This window comes from Mytilus edulis, chromosome 4, assembly GCF_963676685.1.
Source record: "Mytilus edulis chromosome 4, xbMytEdul2.2, whole genome shotgun sequence".
Taxonomy (NCBI): domain Eukaryota; kingdom Metazoa; phylum Mollusca; class Bivalvia; order Mytilida; family Mytilidae; genus Mytilus; species Mytilus edulis.
Genome location: NC_092347.1, coordinates 49,547,649 through 49,570,434, shown reverse-complemented (window position 1 = coordinate 49,570,434; position 22,786 = coordinate 49,547,649). Strand labels below are relative to the sequence as shown.

General features: G+C 32.4%; 2 protein-coding genes and 1 long non-coding RNA gene across 4 annotated transcripts in view; 2 read left to right on the top strand and 1 right to left on the bottom strand.

Annotated features, from left to right (window-relative positions):
• The window catches only part of LOC139519895 (erythroid differentiation-related factor 1-like), a 495,405-nt gene that overhangs the window by 299,626 nt on the left and 172,993 nt on the right, over positions 1–22,786 (top strand). The gene's annotated exons all lie outside the window — the stretch shown is intronic.
• The window catches only part of LOC139519889 (organic cation transporter protein-like), a 36,378-nt gene that overhangs the window by 10,473 nt on the left and 3,119 nt on the right, over positions 1–22,786 (top strand). Inside the window, exons 5-10 of one of the 2 annotated variants that reach the window (XR_011663741.1) lie at positions 261–551; positions 1,802–1,936; positions 3,293–3,378; positions 14,202–14,322; positions 15,791–15,863; positions 17,573–17,970. Coding sequence is in view for 1 of the 2 variants with exons in the window: in XM_071312183.1 (XP_071168284.1) it covers positions 261–551; positions 1,802–1,936; positions 3,293–3,378; positions 14,202–14,322; positions 15,791–15,863; positions 17,573–17,788 (922 nt within the window). In the remaining variant the exon portion in view is untranslated. Of the gene's footprint in view, positions 1–260; positions 552–1,801; positions 1,937–3,292; positions 3,379–14,201; positions 14,323–15,790; positions 15,864–17,572; positions 18,907–22,786 lie in introns of those variants that run through there. The other variant, XM_071312183.1, reaches the window with a different exon arrangement.
• LOC139519892 (uncharacterized) lies at positions 10,258–12,493 on the bottom strand. Its single transcript, XR_011663744.1, has 2 exons — positions 11,656–12,493; positions 10,258–10,432 (listed from the first exon to the last, which is right to left on the bottom strand). It is a non-coding gene; the product is annotated as an uncharacterized lncRNA (long non-coding RNA).

Below are 22,786 nucleotides of genomic sequence, written 5' to 3'. Positions count from 1 at the left end.
TCAGTGACGCTCGAATCCAAAAAAGTTAAAAAGGCCAAATAAAGTACGAAGTTGAAGAGCATTGAGGACCAAAATTCCTAAAAGTTTTGCCAAATACAGCTAAGGGAAAATATGCCTGAGGTAGAAAAGCATTAGTATTTCAAAAAATTCAAAAATTTGTAAACAGTAAATTTATAAATATAACCATATCAATGAATCGGCAAGGAATCGGTTTAATACATACCCTGTTACATATTTGGTATATTTTAAGTATATTGTAGGTTTTTAGATGAGTCATTAAGATGGCTTATAGCTAATGGTAAAACTGAGAAAGCTGAAAATTTGTTGAAAAAAGCCACGAAGGCGAATAATACTAATTATCAATTGGTCATTAAAAGCATTGAAGTTGAACAGTCAAAAGATATTCCAATGAAAAATCAAGATGCCACAATAACAGCCCAATCTGCGGATTCAGATGAAGAGGAAAAATCAACAGTACATAAATATAGCATTTTCACAATATTGAAGAACAAACGAATGCTGGGATGTTCTATTATACTTTGGATTGCTTGGTGAGTTTAAGCGATTCGTAACATTGTAGGTTTACAATTGCAATACGCTTAAATTACTGAATGCTAATAGAATATGAACAATTTAAAGCTGTTTTTTTTTAACCCTACATAAAATATCTATAAGCAATTATAAAGACAAAACATGATCACTTACATTTCCATTTGAAAGCATGTCTGCATTTTCTTATCTCAAGAATACTAACTACGATAACGATAATTGGGGACTTTTAAACATCCATCAGCATATAAAATGCATATTCAGAACGAAAAATGATAATATAATATGAATACTAGTATTAATCCTGCTTAGTTCTAGACCGACATGCTGAGCCTGATTTTTAACGTGCTTCTTCACAGAGAAATAGTTCGCAGTGAGTGAGTCGGACCAGAGGCGTAGCTACCTAAGGCTCGACTAGGCACGTGCCTATACATAAATTTGCAGATTAAACCCCTTTTGGAAAAAAAAATAAAAAAATAAACATTTTAATTCTAATGCGTATTATTGCAAAATTAGGGAACTTGAATCCAGAAATAGCAGACAAAATTTACAACTCTTACCGTTCGGATTTAGGTGAAAAAACAGAATTTGAAGATGAGATAGCACGATGGAAAGCCCGTTGGCGTATTGAAGACAACAGACCAGATAGACTTCTTGGTGTCCTTAACGTAACAAATGCCGATCTGTTACAGTACCCCAAACCCCCTGCCGATTTGTGCCTACAGTTGATCTGAAGCCTAGCTATGCCCCTAGGATGACATCTCATCTCATCATAAAACATTGTTTTGACTCCGAGGCGATAAGTCTGTTCTTTCACGTTCATGTCGCGTGATAAGAAAAGTAGCAGGCACATACCAATGTTTTAAGTCTTTAGTTTAACCCGGCCGTGTTTTGAACCCACGACCATATAGTTAGTACTACTAAGCTGACATGAACTGATTGCACATTTTACAGGAAAACACTGAATATTGATTGAAAGCAGATTGTATTTGAGAATATTTAAAATGATGTATTTATAATGTTGTAAATTTAAGTTAAGCATATAGAATGTGCTGTTCTGTGTATTTTTCTTGGTTAACTCTCTTTTGTATTATAAACTCATTGCTTAACTATTTTATTATCTTATCTATGGTTAACTTTATTTCAAAAATGAATTTGACTTACGTGTTTCTTTTTTTTTTTGTGCAGAGTATATTTTTAAAACTGTAGTATAGTGAGAAACTTAAATTGTTAGTTTCACATGTAATTTTAGGATCACCAATTCCCTAACATACTATGGATTAATGCTAACTACATCGACCCTCTCTGGTGACCGATATCTCAATAATATTCTAGCTTGCCTTGCTGAATATCCGGCTGCGATGGTACAACAACTTTTTGTTAACAGGTATCATATTCATCATGTGTAAAATAAAAACATCTCCATTTTCATATCAATATAACTAGTCTTTATTAGCATGCTTCTGATTCTTATTGAGCGACAACAAAAACATATTTTTAGCATTTCAAGTCCTTTGCATATATTATATTTGTAAGTTGTCAACAAAACACAAAACACATAGGACACAAGTAGTTGAAGTACAGTGATGATGTTCCACCTTGCAGTATTAAAACAGTCCAATAAGTGACCATGCATATATATACTACAAAATAAATGCATATAGATATAAAAAAAGAAGATGTGGTATGATTGCCAATGAGACAACTGTCCACAAGAGACCAAAATGACACAGACATTTTAAAACAACTATAGGTCACCGTACGGCCTTCAACAATGAGCAAAGTCCATACCCGTATAGTCAGCTATAAAAGGCCCCGATATAACAATGTAAAACAATTCAAACGAAAAAACTAACGGCTCTATTTATATATAAAAAAAATGAACGAAAAACAAATATGTAACACATAAACAAACGACAACCACTGCATTACAGGCTCCTGACTTGGGACAGGCACATACATTATGTAAAATTGAGAATGGAAAAGGGGAATGTGCCAAAGAGACAACAACCCGACCATAGAAAAAAAACAACAACAGAAGGTCACCAACAGGTCTTCAATGTAGCGAGAAATTCCCGCACCCAGAGGCGTCCTTCAACTGGCCCCTAAACAAATATATACTAGTTCAGTGATAATGAACGCCATACACATTTCCAAATTGTACACAAGAAACTAAAATTAAAATAATACAAGACTAACAAAGGCCAGTTAGCGGGATCCCAACCCTCCCCTAACCTGGGACAGTGGTATAACGGTACAACATAAGAACGAACTAATCAGTTGAAAAAGGCTTAACTCATCAGATGCACAAAGATACAAGTGGACGTGGCCGGGTACTTGTACATCCCGACAACAAAAATACACTAGGAACAGATCTGAGAGTACTCGCAGTTATCTGATAGCTAGTTCAAAGCCATTAACGACTAATAAAAAATCATGCATCTAAGACTAAACTATCAATCCGTACACATCCAACATCCAATGGATTTAGTGTAAAGACGTCATAAACAGTCAGAGAAAACCGCGACCTTGTGCAATGCCAAGTTACAGGTATCGACAGATTGTAGATCCATGAATGTGTATATGTATATAACATACTAGTAATATTTAGTTTGCTTTTAATTTACGGATAACAAAATCAATATTTATACCAATAAAAACAATATTCAATGATCTTATTACAGTGTATGACTTCAACATATGAATAAATGTTATGTACTGCTTATTCAATTGTTTGTTACAGAATAGGAAGAAAATGCATGCTAATAATATTTCATGGTATAGCTGGAATTTCAATGGTTTTGGCAATGGTCTGTACAACATATGGTGGTAAGTTGATAGACTTCTTATCAAATGACACTTTCAACTATTTCCAAAGAAAAAAGAAAAAAAAAGTAAACAATGAAATGTAATGCACATTACACTTTTAGAGATACACAGTTTCTTCAGAGATTCATTTTTACCTTTTTTAATTTACAATCTATCTGTATTCCCTCATATATCTTATTCTGTAAAGTTAACAGATTACTAAACGGTAAAATATTAAAGCTGGAAATGTCATTTCATGAAATTACGACAACTACAGTGGAGATCACTTCTAAGCTCTCATTAAATCTGTCAGAATCTGTCAGGAGAACTGTTCTAGGACAGTACGTAGAACTGTCAGCCTGACACCTTTTAGTCAGTTCTAGCTAGAACAGTTCTAACCTAGAACTGATTTGGTCAGTTCTACCTAGAACTGATTTGGACAGTTCTACCCTAGAACAGTTTTTATACTTGTCTATCCCAAATTCATGTATTTGGTTTTGATGTTATATTTGTTATTCTCGTGGGATTATGTCTGTTTCTTGGTCCGTTTCTGTGTGTGTTAAATTGTAGTGTTGTGTCGTTGTTCTCCTCTTATATTTAATGCGTTTCCCTCAGTTTTAGTTTGTTACCCCGATTTTGTTTTTTGTCCATGGATTTATGAGTTTGAACACCGGTATACTACTGTTGCCTTTATTTAGACAGTTCTAGCTAGATCTGACCAAATCTTTGGTCAGTTCTACTTCTAGAACAGTTCTACGGTTAGAACTGATTTCAAATTCTACGGCTAGAACTAATTTATAAATTCTACGGCTAAAATTGATTTATAAATTCTACGGATAGAATTGATTTAGAAGTTTTAAGAACTCTTTGTCTAAATATAAAGGCTTCGGCAAAATAGCGATTAATATTATATAGAGTTTTGCTATTTTGCTGGTTTTATTTCAGATTTATAATCGGCAAGAGAACATGTTTAACCTCGCCATATTCTGCATGTATGTGCCTGTTCCAAATCAGGATCCCGTAATTCATTGATTTTCTTTTGTTGATGTGTTTACATATTTTATTTTTTTAAATTTTTTTTTTGTACATAAATTAGGCCGTTAGTATTATGAGGGGGGTATTATTTGAATTGTTTTACATTTGTTATTCCGGGAGTCAGGATGGCTCGTTAGGCAGCAACCATTTGATTTTCTGTGGGAGGGGGGGCTATGGTTTTTTTTGGAAAAAAAAGTTTGTTTCCAGTTTTTGGAGAAAAAAAAAAAATTGTTTTGATTCTGAGAAAAAAAAAATTGTTTTTTTGATCCACCAATGAGCATGTCCTCTTTTTATTCAAAATATTGAATCATAATCAAATATCAGTATTTTTCATACTTCAGACTGAGTCGTGTAATAAAATCTTTTGACTGCATCAACCAAAACTTACCATATTTGCTTTTTTTTTTAAATGTAAATCTAAATAGCTGCACAGTAATTCAGTTATAATTTTAGGTCAAGAGGGACTGTAGTTTATAAATAAGTACAATATTGAAAATCAATGACCACAATTTTTTCTCGCACCAATTGAGAGTGCCAGCATTTCCTATTTTTATTCAAAATATCGCATCAGAAACAAATATCAGTAGTTTTCATACCTCAGACTGACTCATGTAACAAAATTATTTGTCTGCAGCAATCAAAACTGACCATATTTGACAGCATCAACCAAAACTGACCATATTTGACCGCATCAACCAAAACTGACCAGATTTGCTCTGTTTTATGTAACTCTTATAGTCGCATAGTAAATCTGTAATATTTTTGTGTAAGGATGGATTGTAAAATCATGGGAATACAAATGATAGAAATATTGGAACACAATGCTACCTAATTTCATTTGCATCAATTTAGAATGCCAGCATGTCCTCTTTTTATTCAAAATATTGCATCATAAACAAATATCAGTAGTTTTCATACCTCAGACTGACTGGTATAACAAAATAATTTGTCCGCATCAACCAAAACTGACCATATTTGCACTTTATTATGTACATGATGTCAATCTTAATAGCAGCAAAGTAAATCACTTATATTTTTATATCAGGATGGATTGTTTAATATAAATGAAAGCAATATTGGAAAACAATTTATGCTCACATCAGTTTATAGTGCCAGCATGTCTTCTTTTTAATCAAAATTTTGAATCGTAAACTAATTTCAGTAGTTTTGATATCTCAGACTGACTCATGAATATTATAACAAAATCATTTGTCCGCATCAACCAAAACTGACCATATTTGACAGCATCAACCAAAACTGACCATATGTGACAGCATCAACCAAAACTGACCATATGTACACTTTGTTATGTAAATCTTAATATATATATAGCCGCATACTAAATCACTTATAGTAATACATATTACGATGGATTGTATAATTCAAATGACAGCAATATCAATGAATATTGGAACACATTGGCTACAAAAAACTTTCCACATCAATTTAGAGTATCAGCAAGTCTTCTTTTTATTCAAAATATTGAGTTGTAAACAAATTTCAGTAGTTTGATATATATATCCGACTGAGTCCATACCTGCCAACTTTTCAAATTGCCCATTGGGATTTTACGTGCAAGAGGACTTTTGTGATCCCAAATTACCTTCAAGGGGGCCTTTAAATGCACTTTAATGTTGTTTTTAGGCTTCTTCACATACTTTTGACAGCTTGTAGCATTTATAAAACTAACTGTTTTGGTTAAGATAGTGGACAAAATTGCTCTTTCAAAATTTCCATTTGGGAGCTTTCATGGGGGAAATCCCCCGCAAATAATGACAGTTGGCAGGTATGCGAGTCGTTTTAACACTTTCACTACTGAATTATTTTTTTTCGCGGGATTCCCTGGCCGAAATTTATTTGCACGAGCCGTTTGCCTGACCGGGATTAATTTGACATGTGCTTCAGCAAAAACGACCTCGTAGTTTTGGTCATTGAAAACTCGGGAACCGTAGCGAGTTGTGCGGTCAAATTTTGATTAAATGTAGATAAATATCATAGGTTGATCTTCCGTAACCTCTTCATAGAGTGAGAAGCAGTTTACCTTAAAAACGCGTGTCGAAAACGTAGATTGATGGAGACGGAAGATAATTTTTATCATTGCCTACCGTATATCAATTCACTTCCATTCGGCAACATTTCTTAAGCACACGTGTGTTTCAAAATTCGATTTCTATGAGCTACTGAATTATTTTCTTTCAAAACCCGTTTCCGTTTTCGTTTTCTTGGCAAAAATACTTGTAAATCGAGACTGTCGTTCACGTAGATTTTGGCCGCCATTTGTTTACGGTTTCGAAAGAAGAAAGATAACTCGGGATCGATTACGAACAATAACCCAGCGTTGATGTGCGATTACTGAACTAATTAAAAAAAATTTTTAACTGCAATAATAATCGATGGAACTTCTTTACTTTATGACTTAACCCCAGTAATGCCTTAATTCTTATACATGTGAATGAGATAAAGCTTTCCAATAAACAAAGGTAAATGAACCCAAAAAGTGATTTAAAGTTCTAAATTCATAAAATTTCCAATAAATTTGATTTGGGTCATGGGGGCTGTATAATATAAAAAATATTTAATCATAAATAAATGTACTACAAATAAGCAAATATTCAGCTGTATCTCAAGATAAAGAGCCAACTAGAGTGAATATTTTTTAAATTGTTGAAATGAAAATCTGAACTATGTAGTCAAAATTTAGGATGTATAAGATAACATAAAATTGACAAATACATCAACTGATGTTTGTTAAAGCAGCACAAATAAATACTAAAAGCTGACAATTAATATTTTATAAATTTATTTTTATCATAGTTAAATTTATTATTCACATGCAGTAGAATTAAAGAAGATAATATATGCAGACAACTACAGGGTACTGTTTTATTTAAACTCATGATATGTACACACAGATTCAAGTCGTTGAAAACTAGTGCAAAATTTAGTTTTACTGCAAAATGCAGTTTTAAAAATCATTGATTGAAAGCTACATCAGGGAGCTGATATAGTTTGTAATAACATATGGAAGCTATGAAATTTGTTTTAATTTATAAGGCTGCGTACTCGTTGAATAGGAGGATTTATATCATAAATTTTGATTTTGAAATTGAGTGAGGACAATGGAAACTATTTTTTAATTTTCTGTTTATAATGTTGGGTTATTTAATGGAATGGTTTGTCAAACAGTGAATAAAAATAACTTGAGTGAGGTTTTTATACTACATGTATAACCATTGTTACCAGTCTATTAATTAATCTATTACATCCATCAGCAAGTGTTACTTACATATAAGCCTATATATTAATGTGGTATGAAGATACCTGCTTATGTGTACTAGTCCCATAAACAGTGTAAATTTAAGAAGCTGACTTACAAGGTAACAGCTACAAGACCCTAATGTGGTCCCATAATCCCATTTCCAATTTGATCAGTTTTTTTCTCTTACTCCTTACTACTACATGTATATGACTTGGCATCTGAGAGAAGAAGCAATTTATATACCATTTGAAGTCCCTTTTTGAACACAAAAAAGATGTTTCCTAGTGTTAAAAATGGTTGCTTATATTGGCATTACAAATTGTAATAAACTTTAGGCACTGCCGCACTGGTCATTCATCTTTAGTGTTTGTGTGCAACAGGAGGGGGGAGTTCTTCCTCATAATTTCCAAAACAAAAAATTGAACCCCTATTAATTGTTTTCAGAAACATACAGGAACAGTATTATTTTATAATAATAAATGATGTCATCTCAAGATTAATCAGAAACTGCAGACAACACCTTATGTTAATTCACTTTTGGGAAAAAATCACTTCCCTCAGCACAATTTTTTTCTTTTTTTTTCCCTTTCCAATTCTGAAAAAAATAATTTTCCCTTCCCTTCTAAACAAATATTTTTTTTTCTTTGACAATGTTTTTTTTTATTAAATGAGAAAGGAAACAATTTGTTACATAAAAATAATCATCTTGGCATCTTGCTCTCTGTCAACATTGTTTTTCAAAACAACTTTTAAAATTTTTGTATGCTGAACAAGACTTTTAAATACCTCTGTCACAAGACGAGATACATCATGGAAAATAGTTTACACTCGATTAAAATACGAATAAGATTGCAGATTATTGTCTCATCTTTTGAAACCACTTTTGTGTAAAATAATAAAGCTATGAGATGTAACAACACGTGTTTTTATGAACCGCACTATTTTTAGACTCAGCTGTTAATTTTGTCAATATCCGGTTCTATTTTAAATGAAAGTGGACTTTCGTTTTGTCGACCTACATACTGCAGTACAGCCTTTCAATGAAAAGAAATAAAATCCGTAGCACTACAGACTCATGAGAGTGTCTAAAACGATGATAAAAGACTCTGACTCAATCGGTAATGAAAGATTGACTGTCAAACGGCAACGAGAAATAGTAATTTACAGTCGTGCACCTGATGGCGACAATCAAAGTCTCGATTTCAGGTTGTTTTACAAATATCCTTCTCACAACTCTAAAATATACGTACAATCACTACTTTTGTACAGGTTAAACGACTTTTATGACCGCAGGTTAAGTTTTCGAGATATTTCAACTCGATATGAAACTCCTGACCACGATTGTTTATGATTCCGCCATTTTGTTTTTCACGAGGTTTTTTTTCTCAACAATCTTTGAAAAAACATATTTTAACAGTGTTTTTACGCCCGATACTAAAATATCGAATGCATTTGGTGTTTATCATAACATCCATGGAGCAACGGGGCCAAGAAACATGTTTAAACGTTATTTTTACTGTTTGCACTCCCAGCAGGCACACAACGTTGATTTAACATTGAATCAATGTTTATTTTCTATGTTGAATCAATGTTGAATTATTATTAGATTTTGCAAATTTGTATCAACGTTGAAATCCTATGTTGAATCAACGTTGATGTTCAACATTGAATCTATATAGAATAATAGTTGCTTCAACATTGTTTCAACCAATAGCTTAATTTGAATTCAGATTGAATTCAGGGTGAATACAATACTAGTATTCAACACGGAATCAAAATTGGTTAGTGATTGTGTTCAACTGTGTTTCCACCCAAACTGATATGTTTCATTCATCCTGTATTTTCTTTGTCTTGCAGTCCATAATTTTATACTGTAGCAATGTTCAAGCTATTGTCTTCTCTAGGCGCTCAATATGCAAAACGCCATAGCAACATTCTGCCTCAGGAAACCTGATCCAATAACTGCTCCATTAGACTCAAGTTTGAAAAATAATCTCAAAACAAAATTGATTATCTTTAAATAAAGTCATTGTCTGGTTGTATTTGGTACTAAGCCGCCCCACTACATGGTGTGTTCTTTAGTTCATTGTTGAAGACTGTATGGTAACGCAAAGATATATAAATAATGTTCTTTAATTGATGGTTGTCTTGTTAACAATAGGTACAACAATAAAAAGTGTTTGGGTGCACAAAACTTTTAATACAATGTAGATGCCATTGACTGCCAATTACTTGTAAAATATCAGTAATTTTCAACAATAAAACTGAGTGACCACATTCGTGTGATGAGAGCATGGCTTGACAATGATGATGATAACAACCAATCAACTGAATAACAAATATGGGTGTTGAGGGATATCCTACGAACCATAATTTAACCACCAAGATTTTTTTAACATTTAACAACATGCTTACAACAACACAAATTATCATCCAAGAGAATTATTGATTTCGAAAGCGCACAACCCTTAATACACAAATTTTGCTCAATGTCTATTTGAAATATCTGAGTGGTAAAAATACAAAACAAAATTTGCTGTTCGGACACTTTCTATCCTATGTATTCTAATGTCCAACCACTGATTATAGAGAAATATTCAATACGATAAAATTAAAATAAATTTATTTATTAATACTGAAACTTTTTATTTATTAATAGTGAAACTTCAACTTCTTTTTTCTCACACCTTGTCTTTTTGGAGCCCGTTTTAGAAAGTTTATTGTTTTTTCAGACACTTGAATTGCTGTTCCGTGATTCCATCTAGGTCTTCATGATGACATCTACAAAATCAAAAGTTATAACATTGTAAAGTTGTATTCTGTTCAACACATTTAACTATTTTAACTTCATAATGATATTACTTTAAAGTATAAATAAAAAGCATAAGAACCGATGAAAACTAAAGTAAATAACAGTTGTCCTTTGAAGTCTCAACTACATTTCCTTTTAGATAGACTAGAAGGACTTAGGTATAATCTGCAAGAAAATCCTAACTACTACATTTTAATTTGAACAAATTGAAGGTTTATCCACTTATGTCTTTTTCTGTATTACTTGTGCTGCGGCATGGATATCTGACTAATTGACATATTAGAGGATGGTAAAGGGGACTTTTAACACGGAAACACGTGAAATAAAACTAAAAACAACCACTGCACTGAAAATAAAAATTTGGATAAAGGACACACGAAAAATTAAATCATGAATATTATTAAGGAAAAAAGTACTAGAAGTTAATACTCAGTCGTTATTGGAGATCACACAGTCATGATAATGAACACGAAGACCCTGCAGTCACCTTTTCGCTTCCGCTTGTTGCATCCGAATCGTGGAAAAGATAACTTGATCGCAATTAATATCCTGGGAACACATAATTTAAAACAATCTCCCGACTGGACTTCGAATTTAGTCCTGGTTTACTTTTTTTTTATCTTGAATGTTGGACTAGCACGAGAAATTAAAGAATACCCAGACGAAACACGGAAAATAAATAAGAGGAAACAAAAATAATGCATGTCGAAACCAATTACGAGAAATAAAACGCTAAAACACGTGAAATAAAAAGGCCATAAATGCAAATAACTTTTTACCACCCTCATATACCCTTTATGTTTAATTACCTTGTCCAAACTCTACCTCAATTTTGACAGTAAAGTTAAAGGTTCAACTTGGTGAGTCATATATAGCTTCTGACCTTTCCATCCCAAAGTTGTAAACAAGCCACCCTTTTTATGCGATTAAAATTTCTTTTCACTTTTGATTCAATCATATGATTTCAAATAGTCAATGATAAAAATTCATGAGACGTTGCAAGATATCTTGGGAATGGTAACATGCTATCCTGATCCTGATCCTAAGGTCAATCCATAGATTGTCCTAAACATCCCCCTTTTTCACGTGTAAAATTTCAACTTTTCAGTACTGTACAGTTTCATAACAACATGATATGTTCACATTTCTAAAATACGATAACGTAATCACAACAATTAATATAAATACTTACGATAAAAATGTAAAAGCTGTATAGAGGAAAGATATTGATAAAAACTCCGCACAAATCACTTGTGGTCTCGTTGGCGGATATTCAAACTTTGGCAACAAAAACAACTGCGCATGCGCATACCTGAAGTCTTTAAATAGAAATGTTACAATGCCGCGAAAATTTAAATCGTTATTTAAATAGATCTATCCGTTGTTTATATTTCAAGTTGTCAACCATTGTTTATGAACTGATGTATACGTCTTTCTCTTGGAATTAATAAAAAGAATAGAAAAAAAAAGAAATGAAAACAAGATATTTGACATCAGAAGTCAAGGAAAAAGGTGGAGGGATCTTTTAAGGGGAAGGAGTTATTCACAAATATTTAATTTTATATTTACTGTATGATCCTGTATACTCGCTGGTTCTTTTATTATGTTTTGGGGTGGGATGAAATTTTTGAATTTTCTATTATTTCAATATTTGGGGTGCGAATTTCATGATTAATTAGTAATGCTTATATATACACTGCGATTGTTTTATGTGTTATTCTATAATCACCACAACAATTACTGATAAATCTACTAAATATTTTATTTAATGTGAATATCGTTTTCAATTTGAAAATAATTGTGATGTGTCAAATACTTCTTTTTTGACAATTCTGGTATCCACAACTACTGGGTTTTATATATTGTTTAGCCAACGTTGATTCAGTGTTGGTATTTCAACACAATGTCAATTCAACGTTGAAACAATGTACTAATTTCAACGTTGCATTGTCAACGTTGAATCAATGTTGAATATTTGTTGATCAATGTATAACCTAAAATCAACAAAGATTCAACGTTGATTCAACAAAGTGTGCCTGCAGGGCTGTGACCGTCTAAAAATAGAAATCTATGTATCCTTAAGGATACATTCGGCATCTACACCGGTGTGCCAAAAGGATACATTCGGCATGCGCGCGGGTGTGCCAAAAGGATACATTCGTCATGAAAGGGTTATCAAAATTATTTTACCGCATCAACCAAAACTGAACTTATTTACACTTTATCATGTAAATATATATGGCCTCATTGTAAACCAATAATATTTCTATGTGAGGACGGATCGTATGATAAAAATGACACCAACTTTGAAACACAATACACATTATCGCTAATCCTGGCTGACCCGGCCTCTTGAACTTTTGAAGCATATACAACAATCACTTTTCCATTGTGGCGTCAGATATTTTGTTTTATGACGTCAAAATTTTACGGGAACCTTTGTGATATCCAGTAATGGCAGACAAATAGCGACAAGGTGTATTTATACCATATCTAAGAATTTAGCGCGCCGTTTTTCCTCTCTGTATCCATAATAATGAATCGCCACTAAAGTGACTTTTTAACATGTTTAAGTCAGTAGTTTTTGATGTTTTTTTTTAAAACAAAACTATTTTTAAAACGGCATTATCCAACACTCACATGACTGATTCATATACTTTATTTTAAAAATAAAAATAAAAAGTACATGTATGGGAAGTTCTCTTCTTGGAATAGTATACTGTTAATATTATTTGAAGAAGGCAAAGGAAATGCATGATTTTATTTGTAGCCGAACGTCCAGGGGCAAATGTTTCATTCATGTTCAGATCGAGTATATTTTTCTGAGTTCCTGACTCCCAGATATCGTTTATAATCATTATGGATAAGTCTGTCTAAATTGACGAGATGGTGCAAATGTATAACTATATAGTTTTTTTTACGTTATACAACACTTTTTTTCATTAATATCCCATAATTCATCCACTGTACAATTTTCGTTTGAACATTTGTCAAAACAGAATCTTAAATGAATGTAAATCCAAGGCAAACAAGGTAAATTTCGATTAAAATTCCATGAATTAAATGCAGTTATATTTAGGAAGAGACTGTTAAAAACGGGGAACGAAGAAACGTAAACAATGATGTTTCCGTATGCAATCTTATAAAAATATTTCTCCGATGAGTTGGATAACCTTCTATTCACTTCGATATTTGTACATGTAACGTTTGATCAGTAAAAACATGTAAAAAATCTGCTATTATATAGCAAAGTAATTGGAAGTGATTTATTTCTTCTAAATTCTAAAGTGCCCTTACTGCAGTGACTTCATTTAGAACTGTTCTACAGTCCTGACTGAATTAGTCAGTTCTGCTGACAGTTTTACGGTTAGAAGTGATTTGGACAGTTCTACCCTAGAACTGATCCTGACAGTTCTACCTAGAACTGATTTAGTCAGTTCTACCTAGAACTGATTCTGACAGTTCTACTTAGAACAGTTCTAGGGTAGAACTGTTCTAGGTAGAACTGTTCTCGGACAGATTAGGACAGTTCTATGACAGAATATTCTGACAGTTCTAATGAGAGGTTAGAAGTGATCTCCACTGTAGTTATAACGTCTCTGCTGCCATTACCAGGAGTATTAGATTTACTGGAAAACGGGAAATAGATTAATTTGATAATGTAGAGTGTAACGGTTCATGTTCTCAATGATTTTGTTCTATAATGCTTATGTTCACTTTTTACATCTTTTGATTCAGGTGAAAATGAATGGCTACCAGTATTGGGAACAGTCTTCGCATTGCTTGGAAGATTTGCCATAACAGGATCGTTCAGTACAGTGTTTCTATATACATCAGAATTATATCCTACGAATTTAAGGTATGTAATGTAACGTAAATCAATGAGATTTATCACTAATTTTAAAATACAAACTTTGAAGGCCGTACGGTGACCTATACTTGTTAAAGTCTGTGTCATGTTGGTCTCTTGTGGACAGTTGTCTCATTGGCAATCATACCACATCTTCTTTTTATATTTGAAGAGATGATTACAAAAAGCATAGCTGAACCTGAAATAGTATAATTTAGATATGATAAACGATAATGATGTTTCCAATTTTGGTCTATATTTCAGAAATTACCGATACGGCCTGGCATTAATCATATCAAGAGTAGATTTATATTTCAGACATGATGAAGTAGTTTATATGGTATCAAAAGGTCCTAGAGTAAAGTCAAATTTCAGAGTTTGTATATTTCAGAAATAAAGGATTAGGCATATAATCAATTCTTCAAAGAATAGATTTATACTTCAAATATTCAAGATAAGGCAATGCATAAATTGTTCAAAGAGCAGATTCATATTTCAGATATTTCAGATAAGACATCAACTGTTTCTTGAGTAGGTTAATATGTCAGAAATGATGGATAAGGCATGGCATCAACTGTATCTAATGTAGATTTTAATTCAGGAATACTTGATTAACTGTCTTTAGAGAAAGTTAGTATTGTTAAAATGCTGATCAGAAATGGCATCAACTGTTTCTAGAGTGTGTTTATATTGTAAAAATGATAAATTAGACATATCATCAATTCTTCATAGAAACAGGGTTTAGTTCAGATATTTAAGACATCAACTGTTTGAAGAGTAGGTTTACATTTTAGAAATGCTGGATACTGCATGGCATCAACTGAATTTACAGTAAGTTTATGTTTCAGAAACGCTGGGTGAGACATCGAATTAAGTGCTCATAAATTATGGTTATATTTTAGATATTTAGGATAAGACATCAAATGCTATTACAGTTGGCTTATAGTTCTGAAATACTCGATATTGCTTTGCATCAAGACAACTGCTATTAGAGTTGGTTTATAGTTCAGAAATACTGGATATTGTTTTGCATCAACTGATTTCTGAGGTACATAAAAATATAAAATGTTGGAGAAACGTGACCACACCATTGGAACCTACCCAATAATGCGGCGGGGTTAAACATGTTTGTGAGATCTCAACCCTCCCCCTATACCTCTAGCCAATGCAGAAAAGTAAACGCATAACAATAGTTGATTAGACAAGATATGTACTGTTTATGTTTTAAAATGCTGGATTAGTCATGACACCAATTATTCATAGAGTAGGTACATATTTTATAAATGCTGTATTTAGATTAGGTTTATATTTCAGAAATACTGATAAGCTATGAAACCAATTCTTCATAGAGTATGTTTATTTCTGAGATGTTGGATTTGGCATGACATCTTTTGTTCATAGAGTAGGTTTATATTTAAGAAATTCTGTATAAATAAGCATAGCATCAACAGTATCCTAAGTATTTAATATATTTCAGGAATGCTGGTTTAGGCATTGCATCAACTATTGCTAGAATAGGATCCATGTTGTCACCATTTGCTATGACTCTTGTGAGTAATCATTCAACTTATTATATCAACGATACTGAGTGGTTTATTTACACACTGAAACACTACACTCTTTGTATCCAAACATATCGGACCACCAGAGATCTTTTGTGGGATTCGTGTTGGTCAGTCTCTTAAATTTTTATCGTTGGGTTTTGTAGACCGTTGTTTGTCTTTTCGTAGTTTTTCGTTTTTACCATGCCGTAGCACTTTCAACCCAGATTTTTGTATTGAATTTCGCTACTCGATTTTGTCTGTGTAGTGTTTAAAGATTGTTGTTTGCATTGTCTTCACGACCTTTTCTTTTAGTTATGATGTTATTTAATGTTAAACAAAAAAGGAAACACGAGTCATCAAATTTACAAGAGAGTAATAGTACATCAGAATCACACCAACCACAAACACTCGACTCTAACTTATATTTTTTTAATATTTTCTTGGACCGAAAATATTAAGTAGATTTTGTCTATTGCCAATATCCTATCAGTTTCGTCAGTTGTTTTACTAAACTATTCAAGAAGGTATGTTTTCTTACAGCATGTCATTTTTTTTGTTGATAAACGTGAGTTTATATTTTTCACTGTGGTCTTCGTCCCTTCCTCGATACATACAGATGTCCGTTGTTGTGTTCTGTTACATATTTTACAGAAGGAGCTTACATGGACCTCACACTATTAATGAACACGATGTCTTTCTTGTCATATCACAATTATTGGTGCTGACGAAAGTTTCAGTAATAGTCAGTGTCCGATTTTTGCAACTAAATCTATTGTAAATAAAGGCAACAGTAGTATACCGCTGTTCAAACTCATAAATCCATGGACAAAAAACAAAACCGGGGCAACAAACCAAAACTGAGGGAAACGCATAAATATAAGAGGAGAACAACGATACAACACTACAATGTAACTAACACACACAGAAACGGACCAAGCATCAGACAAAATCCCACGTAATCATTGTTTTACCACGTAAAAATTTATACCGAAAACATGTAAGTAAAACATCTACTAAGTTTACGAAAAACTGATGCATAGTCATATGCTTCAAGAGAGGTAATATATTAAAAAAAAAACATTTTAAAATAGCATGTTAATACACTTGATAGGGAAAAAGTCTGAAGAACACAGCAACTTAAATAAATATTAAAAAATAAAAAACATATTTCGCTGATTTTTTTCGCAAAATGACATTAGATCACCTTCGAATAACCTTTTGATGTCAAGCAACAATCATTTTTTTTATTGTGACGTCAAATTTTTTGAATTGTTATGTCAAAGTTTACGGGAACCTGTGTGATTCTACGTAATGGCGGACAACTTTGCATATACAAGTGTAAATACGTCTATGGTGGTCCTTATTCATTTTTTACTAGGATATTAAGAATATAACAAACTTGTCAGGTTGTATTTCATTTCAAATAGACATTCATGCCTTAAAAGACTTTGCTTTAACTGTACAACAAAAATCTTACAGATTTCTCAGACAAAACAAATCAGGGAAAACCAAATCACGAAAAAACAAACCACCACAGGTATGGAATACAAAAAAGAAAGAAAAAACACCCGTAGAAGTCACTGTAATTATTATATATTCTTAATGTTTAAGTTTATACAATGCAGTAGTAATTGATACAATTTTTCTATATCTTTCTAATTTATTTGTATCATGAGGAAGCGAAGAATTAAACACTTGTTACATACTTTTTTCAGTCTTACATTGTTCGATGGGGCCCAGCAGCAGTGTTTGCTAGTTTAAATTTATTTGTCACCCTTTCTTTATTGGTTCTACCTGAGACTATGGGACGTGAGCTACCAACAACTGTTTCAGAGCTGAATTCCTGGTACAAAGATAATAATTCATGTACCTTCAGTCGATGTTCAAAGAAGACACACAATTTGAAAAATAACATTAATGATGCAATATGATGTTAATAACATGTGATAATTGTGTTTCATTAATATTGGCGCAAACAGCTGGAATATTTGTGTAGTTATCGATTTATCAAGTTTATACCAATATTAGAGCATCTGTGATCACTAACGGTTTTAAGTCAGGTTTGTGTTGAGACGTCTTATCTAGTTTGTTTAATGTAATGTTAAGTAGAATGGTTTTGTAATATTTTGTTAATAGCTATGGTGTGTCTAATGTTTTGGTGACTGAAATTTATTTGCCGTTTGAAATCATCAGCGTGCATCTTTCATTTTCACCATTAAATGTGAAAAGAAGAAAAAAACGTCGATAAAGGAGTGTAGTTTTTTCTCTTTTCCTGATTAAGCCTGTTTTTATAATCAGTAATACTGTTCCGCCTCAGTCACTAGACAGCTTATTGTTTATTTTTTTGTGTGTAAATTACAAACTTTCCACTGTTGATGCATGCACATGTCCGTTATTGTGTCCTTTTCCTTATTTTAATGAACGAATGGCTTATTTTCATCGTGCATTATTAAATGACTTTTTTAAATCTTTGTATCGACTTTATTTATGAATGTTATTGTTTAAGTTTTATATTTGCTTACATTTACTTTCATTGAATAGCGCATACTTGTAACGTTCCTGTGTACAAAAAAAAACTGTGTCATCAGAAAACGGCTCTTTTGTGTAAATAACGGAAAAGCATGTTCCAAATAGGAAATTTTCTCAAAGAGTCTCATTACTGTTAACAGTATATTTGAAAAAAATATATAATGGTGCTTGGTAATAATGATTTAATAAACTATATCTTAACCAAGTCTTTATTTCAAAATGCGTAGTGTTTGCTCGGATAAATTTGACTGTCCCTCTGGTATCTTTCGCCCCACTTTTGTTAACAATGCACGGGGTATGATGATCAGATATTCCGGCACTAAGTTTGCAGAGTATAAGAATGCAGTGTCTAAAATAGATTCAAAGTGATAGCAGAATTGTTTTCATTAAACTAGAACAAGAAATACACCTTTATTTAATATATACAAATCTATTTTATGTCATGTCGTATGTTTTATGAACCACTTTGTTTGTTTTTATTGAATACTGAAGCAGCAAATAACAAAATATATGAACTACTTTTATGATTTATGTTTAATTACTACTTTCACCGGAGGCCCACATAAGTATCTCCGGGAATATTGACTCAACAACCTCTGAATGTGCCAATTATATTAACATAATCAAATTGATTACTCACAGAAAATTAAAGAAATTGCACAAGCAAACAGTTTTAAATTCATGGCCGTTTTAGTGCGAATTTTGAAATGTTATGGTCTAATATCATTCCCCTACAATTGTGCATATTGAGTAATGTGTTAAAAGTATAATCAGTCAAATGAACGAAAGAATGCTCGAAAAACTAATGTAAAAAAAAAATCACAAAAATACTAATTAACTCCGAGAAAAATTTAAAACAGAAAGCCCGTAATCGAATGGCAAAATCAAAAGCTCAAACACATCAAACAAATGGATAACAACTGTCATATTCCTGACTTGGTACAGGCATTTTCTTATAGAAAATAGTGAATTGAACCTGGTTTTATAGTAGCTAAACCTCTCAGTTGTATTACAGTCGCATCAAATTCCATTATATTGACAACGATGCGTGAGCAAATTTTAAAAACAACCACCCGATCCTGCAATATTATCCACTATTAGTGGAGATATATTAGTAAAATTAGTCCACTAGTAACACTAACTATACTTTTATACTGTACAGTATAGATGTTAAGTGCTGATAGTTATAACAAAAGTATGTTCAATTCGGGGATAGCAAAACTCATGACAAGGGTTGTTTTGATTTAAAGAAAATGGCGTTCTGAATCACAGGCACCAACATGGTTTCCATAAGGAATAAATTTCAATTCAGTTACACAATAAAAGAGAACAGGTAAAAGAAGGGCTTTGCTGTCAGATCCTTTTCGTGATTTGCACGTATCATCACCCCTGGTAGCTGTCAACTTTACAAGTCAGGCACATACAGCATTGAATCAGAGACATATATACACATGTGTATATATGTCTCTGATTGAATGAAGAAACAAAGCAGAAATATCCACATGGCATTCAGGTTGGGTCTAATAAACAGCTGGTAATAATAATGAGGGTAATTAAATCTTTTGAAGAAAATGTTTATAAACGATACAAGTCAAGTTATTCCGATGTATACTCGGTTTTACATACAGTGCCGTTTGCAACGCCGTATCCTTCAATTTCATTAAATACATAAACTTTTAAAAAACAAACTTTATAGTGTATGAAATGCTGTCAAAAGTGAGAATACAACATTAAACGCCAACGTCAATTTACTCATTTATATATTTTATTTAAAAAACGGATCATTCTCTACTAAACGATTACTCCGGAAGGATTCCGATTTTGATTCCGGTTTATATTTTATTTTAGATCTCTACAAGTGAGGTAGAAAAGGTATATATAAATATAAAAGTTAATTTTCCTTCTCTTTTGAAATTAAACTAGTCCGCCGTTCCATCTATAACGTCAGGGTAACCATACTTGCACCTTTTTTGACAGTAAGGTATACTGTTCCCAGGTTTCACCAATTTAATGTTGATTCCATAGAAAATTGGTCTTAACTGACCTCTAACTCATCAATAATTCTGTAAATTTTATTATGAGGAGTACCCAAATTGCATCCATGCTTAAATTCACATCGTCAAACGTCGAATAACAGAGCTTTTGTTTAATTTCTTCAAATATTTTGAACAATTGGATATTAGTAAAATTGAGAATGGAAATGGGGAATGTGTCAAAGAGACAACAACCCGACCAAATTAAAAAAACAACAGCAGAGGGTCACCAACAGGTCTTCAATGTAGCGAGAAATTCCCGCACCCGGAGGCGTCCTTCAACTGGCCCCTAAACAAATATATACTAGTCCAGTGATAATGAACGCCATACTAATTTCCAAATTAACTAAAAGAAACTAAAATTAAAATAATACAAGACTAACAAAGGCCAGAGGCTCCTGACTTGGGACAGGCTCAAAAATGCGGCGGGGTTAAACATGTTTGTGAAATCTCAACCCTCCCCCTATACCTCTAACCAATGTAGAAAAGTAAACGCATAACAATACGCACATTAAAATTCAGTTCAAGAGAGAAGTCCGAGTCTGATGTCAGAAGATGTAACCAAAGAAAATAAACAAAATGACAATAATACATAAATAACAACAGACTACTAGCAGTTAACTGACATGCCAGCTCCAGAATTCAATTAAACTGAATGAAAGATTATGATTTCATCATATGAACATCAGATACAATCCTTCCCGTTAGGGGTTTAGTATCATACCATCATAACATATATGAGAAGAACATAACCCGTGTCATGCCAACAACTATTTTTAGAATAAATGTGTTTAGTTCCGATGCAAAGACCTTATTAGTGACTCAATATTAACGCCAAAATATGCAATCTTTAATGACTTGACAACAGTATCGTAATTATATCCCTTCTTAATAAGTCTATTCAAAGGTTTTGTAAGTTTCTGAGGTGAATACTGACACCTTTGTGCTTTATAAAGAATATTTCCATAAAAAATTGGATGTGAAATACCTGAACGTATTAGAAGTCTGCATGTTGAGCTATATTTACGAATGATGTCTTTATACCGATGATAAAATTTAGTAAATGTTTTGACTAGTTTGTGATATCGAAAACCCTGGTGTAATAATTTTTCAGTAATACATAAATTTCTCTCGTTAAAATCTAAAACATTGTTACATACACGAGCGAATCGTACAAGTTGAGATATACAAACACCGTAAGATGGTGACAAGGGAACGTCACCATCTAAAAACGGATAATTAACGATAGGAAATGAAAAATCATCCCTTTTATCATAAATTTTAGTATTCAGCTTTCCATTAGTGATATAGATATCAAGATCGAGAAAAGGGCAGTGGTCATTGTTAGTATTAGCTTTATTTAAAGTAAGTTCAACAGGATAAATTTCATTAATATACATACTGAAGTCGTCATTATTGAGAGCCAAAATATCATCCAAATATCTAAAAGTATTATTAAATTTGTTTATCAGATGTTGTTTCGATGGGTCTTTGCTTATTTTTGTCATAAATTGTAACTCATAACAATACAAAAACAGGTCCGCAATAAGTAGTGCACAGTTAGTCCCCATTGGAATTCCGATAATCTGACGATATACGGAATCCCCAAAGCGAACAAAAATGTTATCTAGTAAAAATTCTAGGGCATATATAGTATCAAAGCATGTCCAATTAACACAGTTTTTTTGTTTATTGCTACTAAAAAAATGACCTAAAAGAGTTTGAACATATATATTCACATTCTGATTTTTTGAATGCCCATTTAATTAGGTGTGTGAATTTTTTCTTAATGAGAATATGAGGCAATGTGGTATACAGGGTAGAAAAATCAAAACTTTGAACAGATTCAAAATCACCAATATAAGCATGCAATTTATCAAGTACTTCCAACGAGTTCTTGACACTCCAAAAGTAATTTATTCCACTATTTTCGAAGGCCTTATTTTAACAATTTATTATCAGGTTTTTAATTGTACCAAGTGTGCTGGTGAGAAGAATAGACAATTTAGTAGTTGAACAATGGCTTGAAGACGAAATAAATCTATATTTGTAAGGGGTTTTGTGTAGCTTCGGAAGCCAATACATAGTTGGGACTTTCATTGTATTTGGCTCTGCTTGTAAAGCGGTGGCTAAAAGTTTATGTTTGTTACAGATTTCGTTTTCTGAAAATGGAGTCAGTTGGAATGTTGGTGAATTGGTGATTTCCTTTTTCAGAACCTCAATGTAAAATTTACGTCAAACAATAATAATATTATTAGCAGCTTTATCGGCCGGGACAAAAACAAATTCCTTGGCTAGTTCTTTTAGTTTATGTTTGATACGAGAAATAGGTTTATTGTGGTTATTGTTAATAGTAAAATGTTCTTT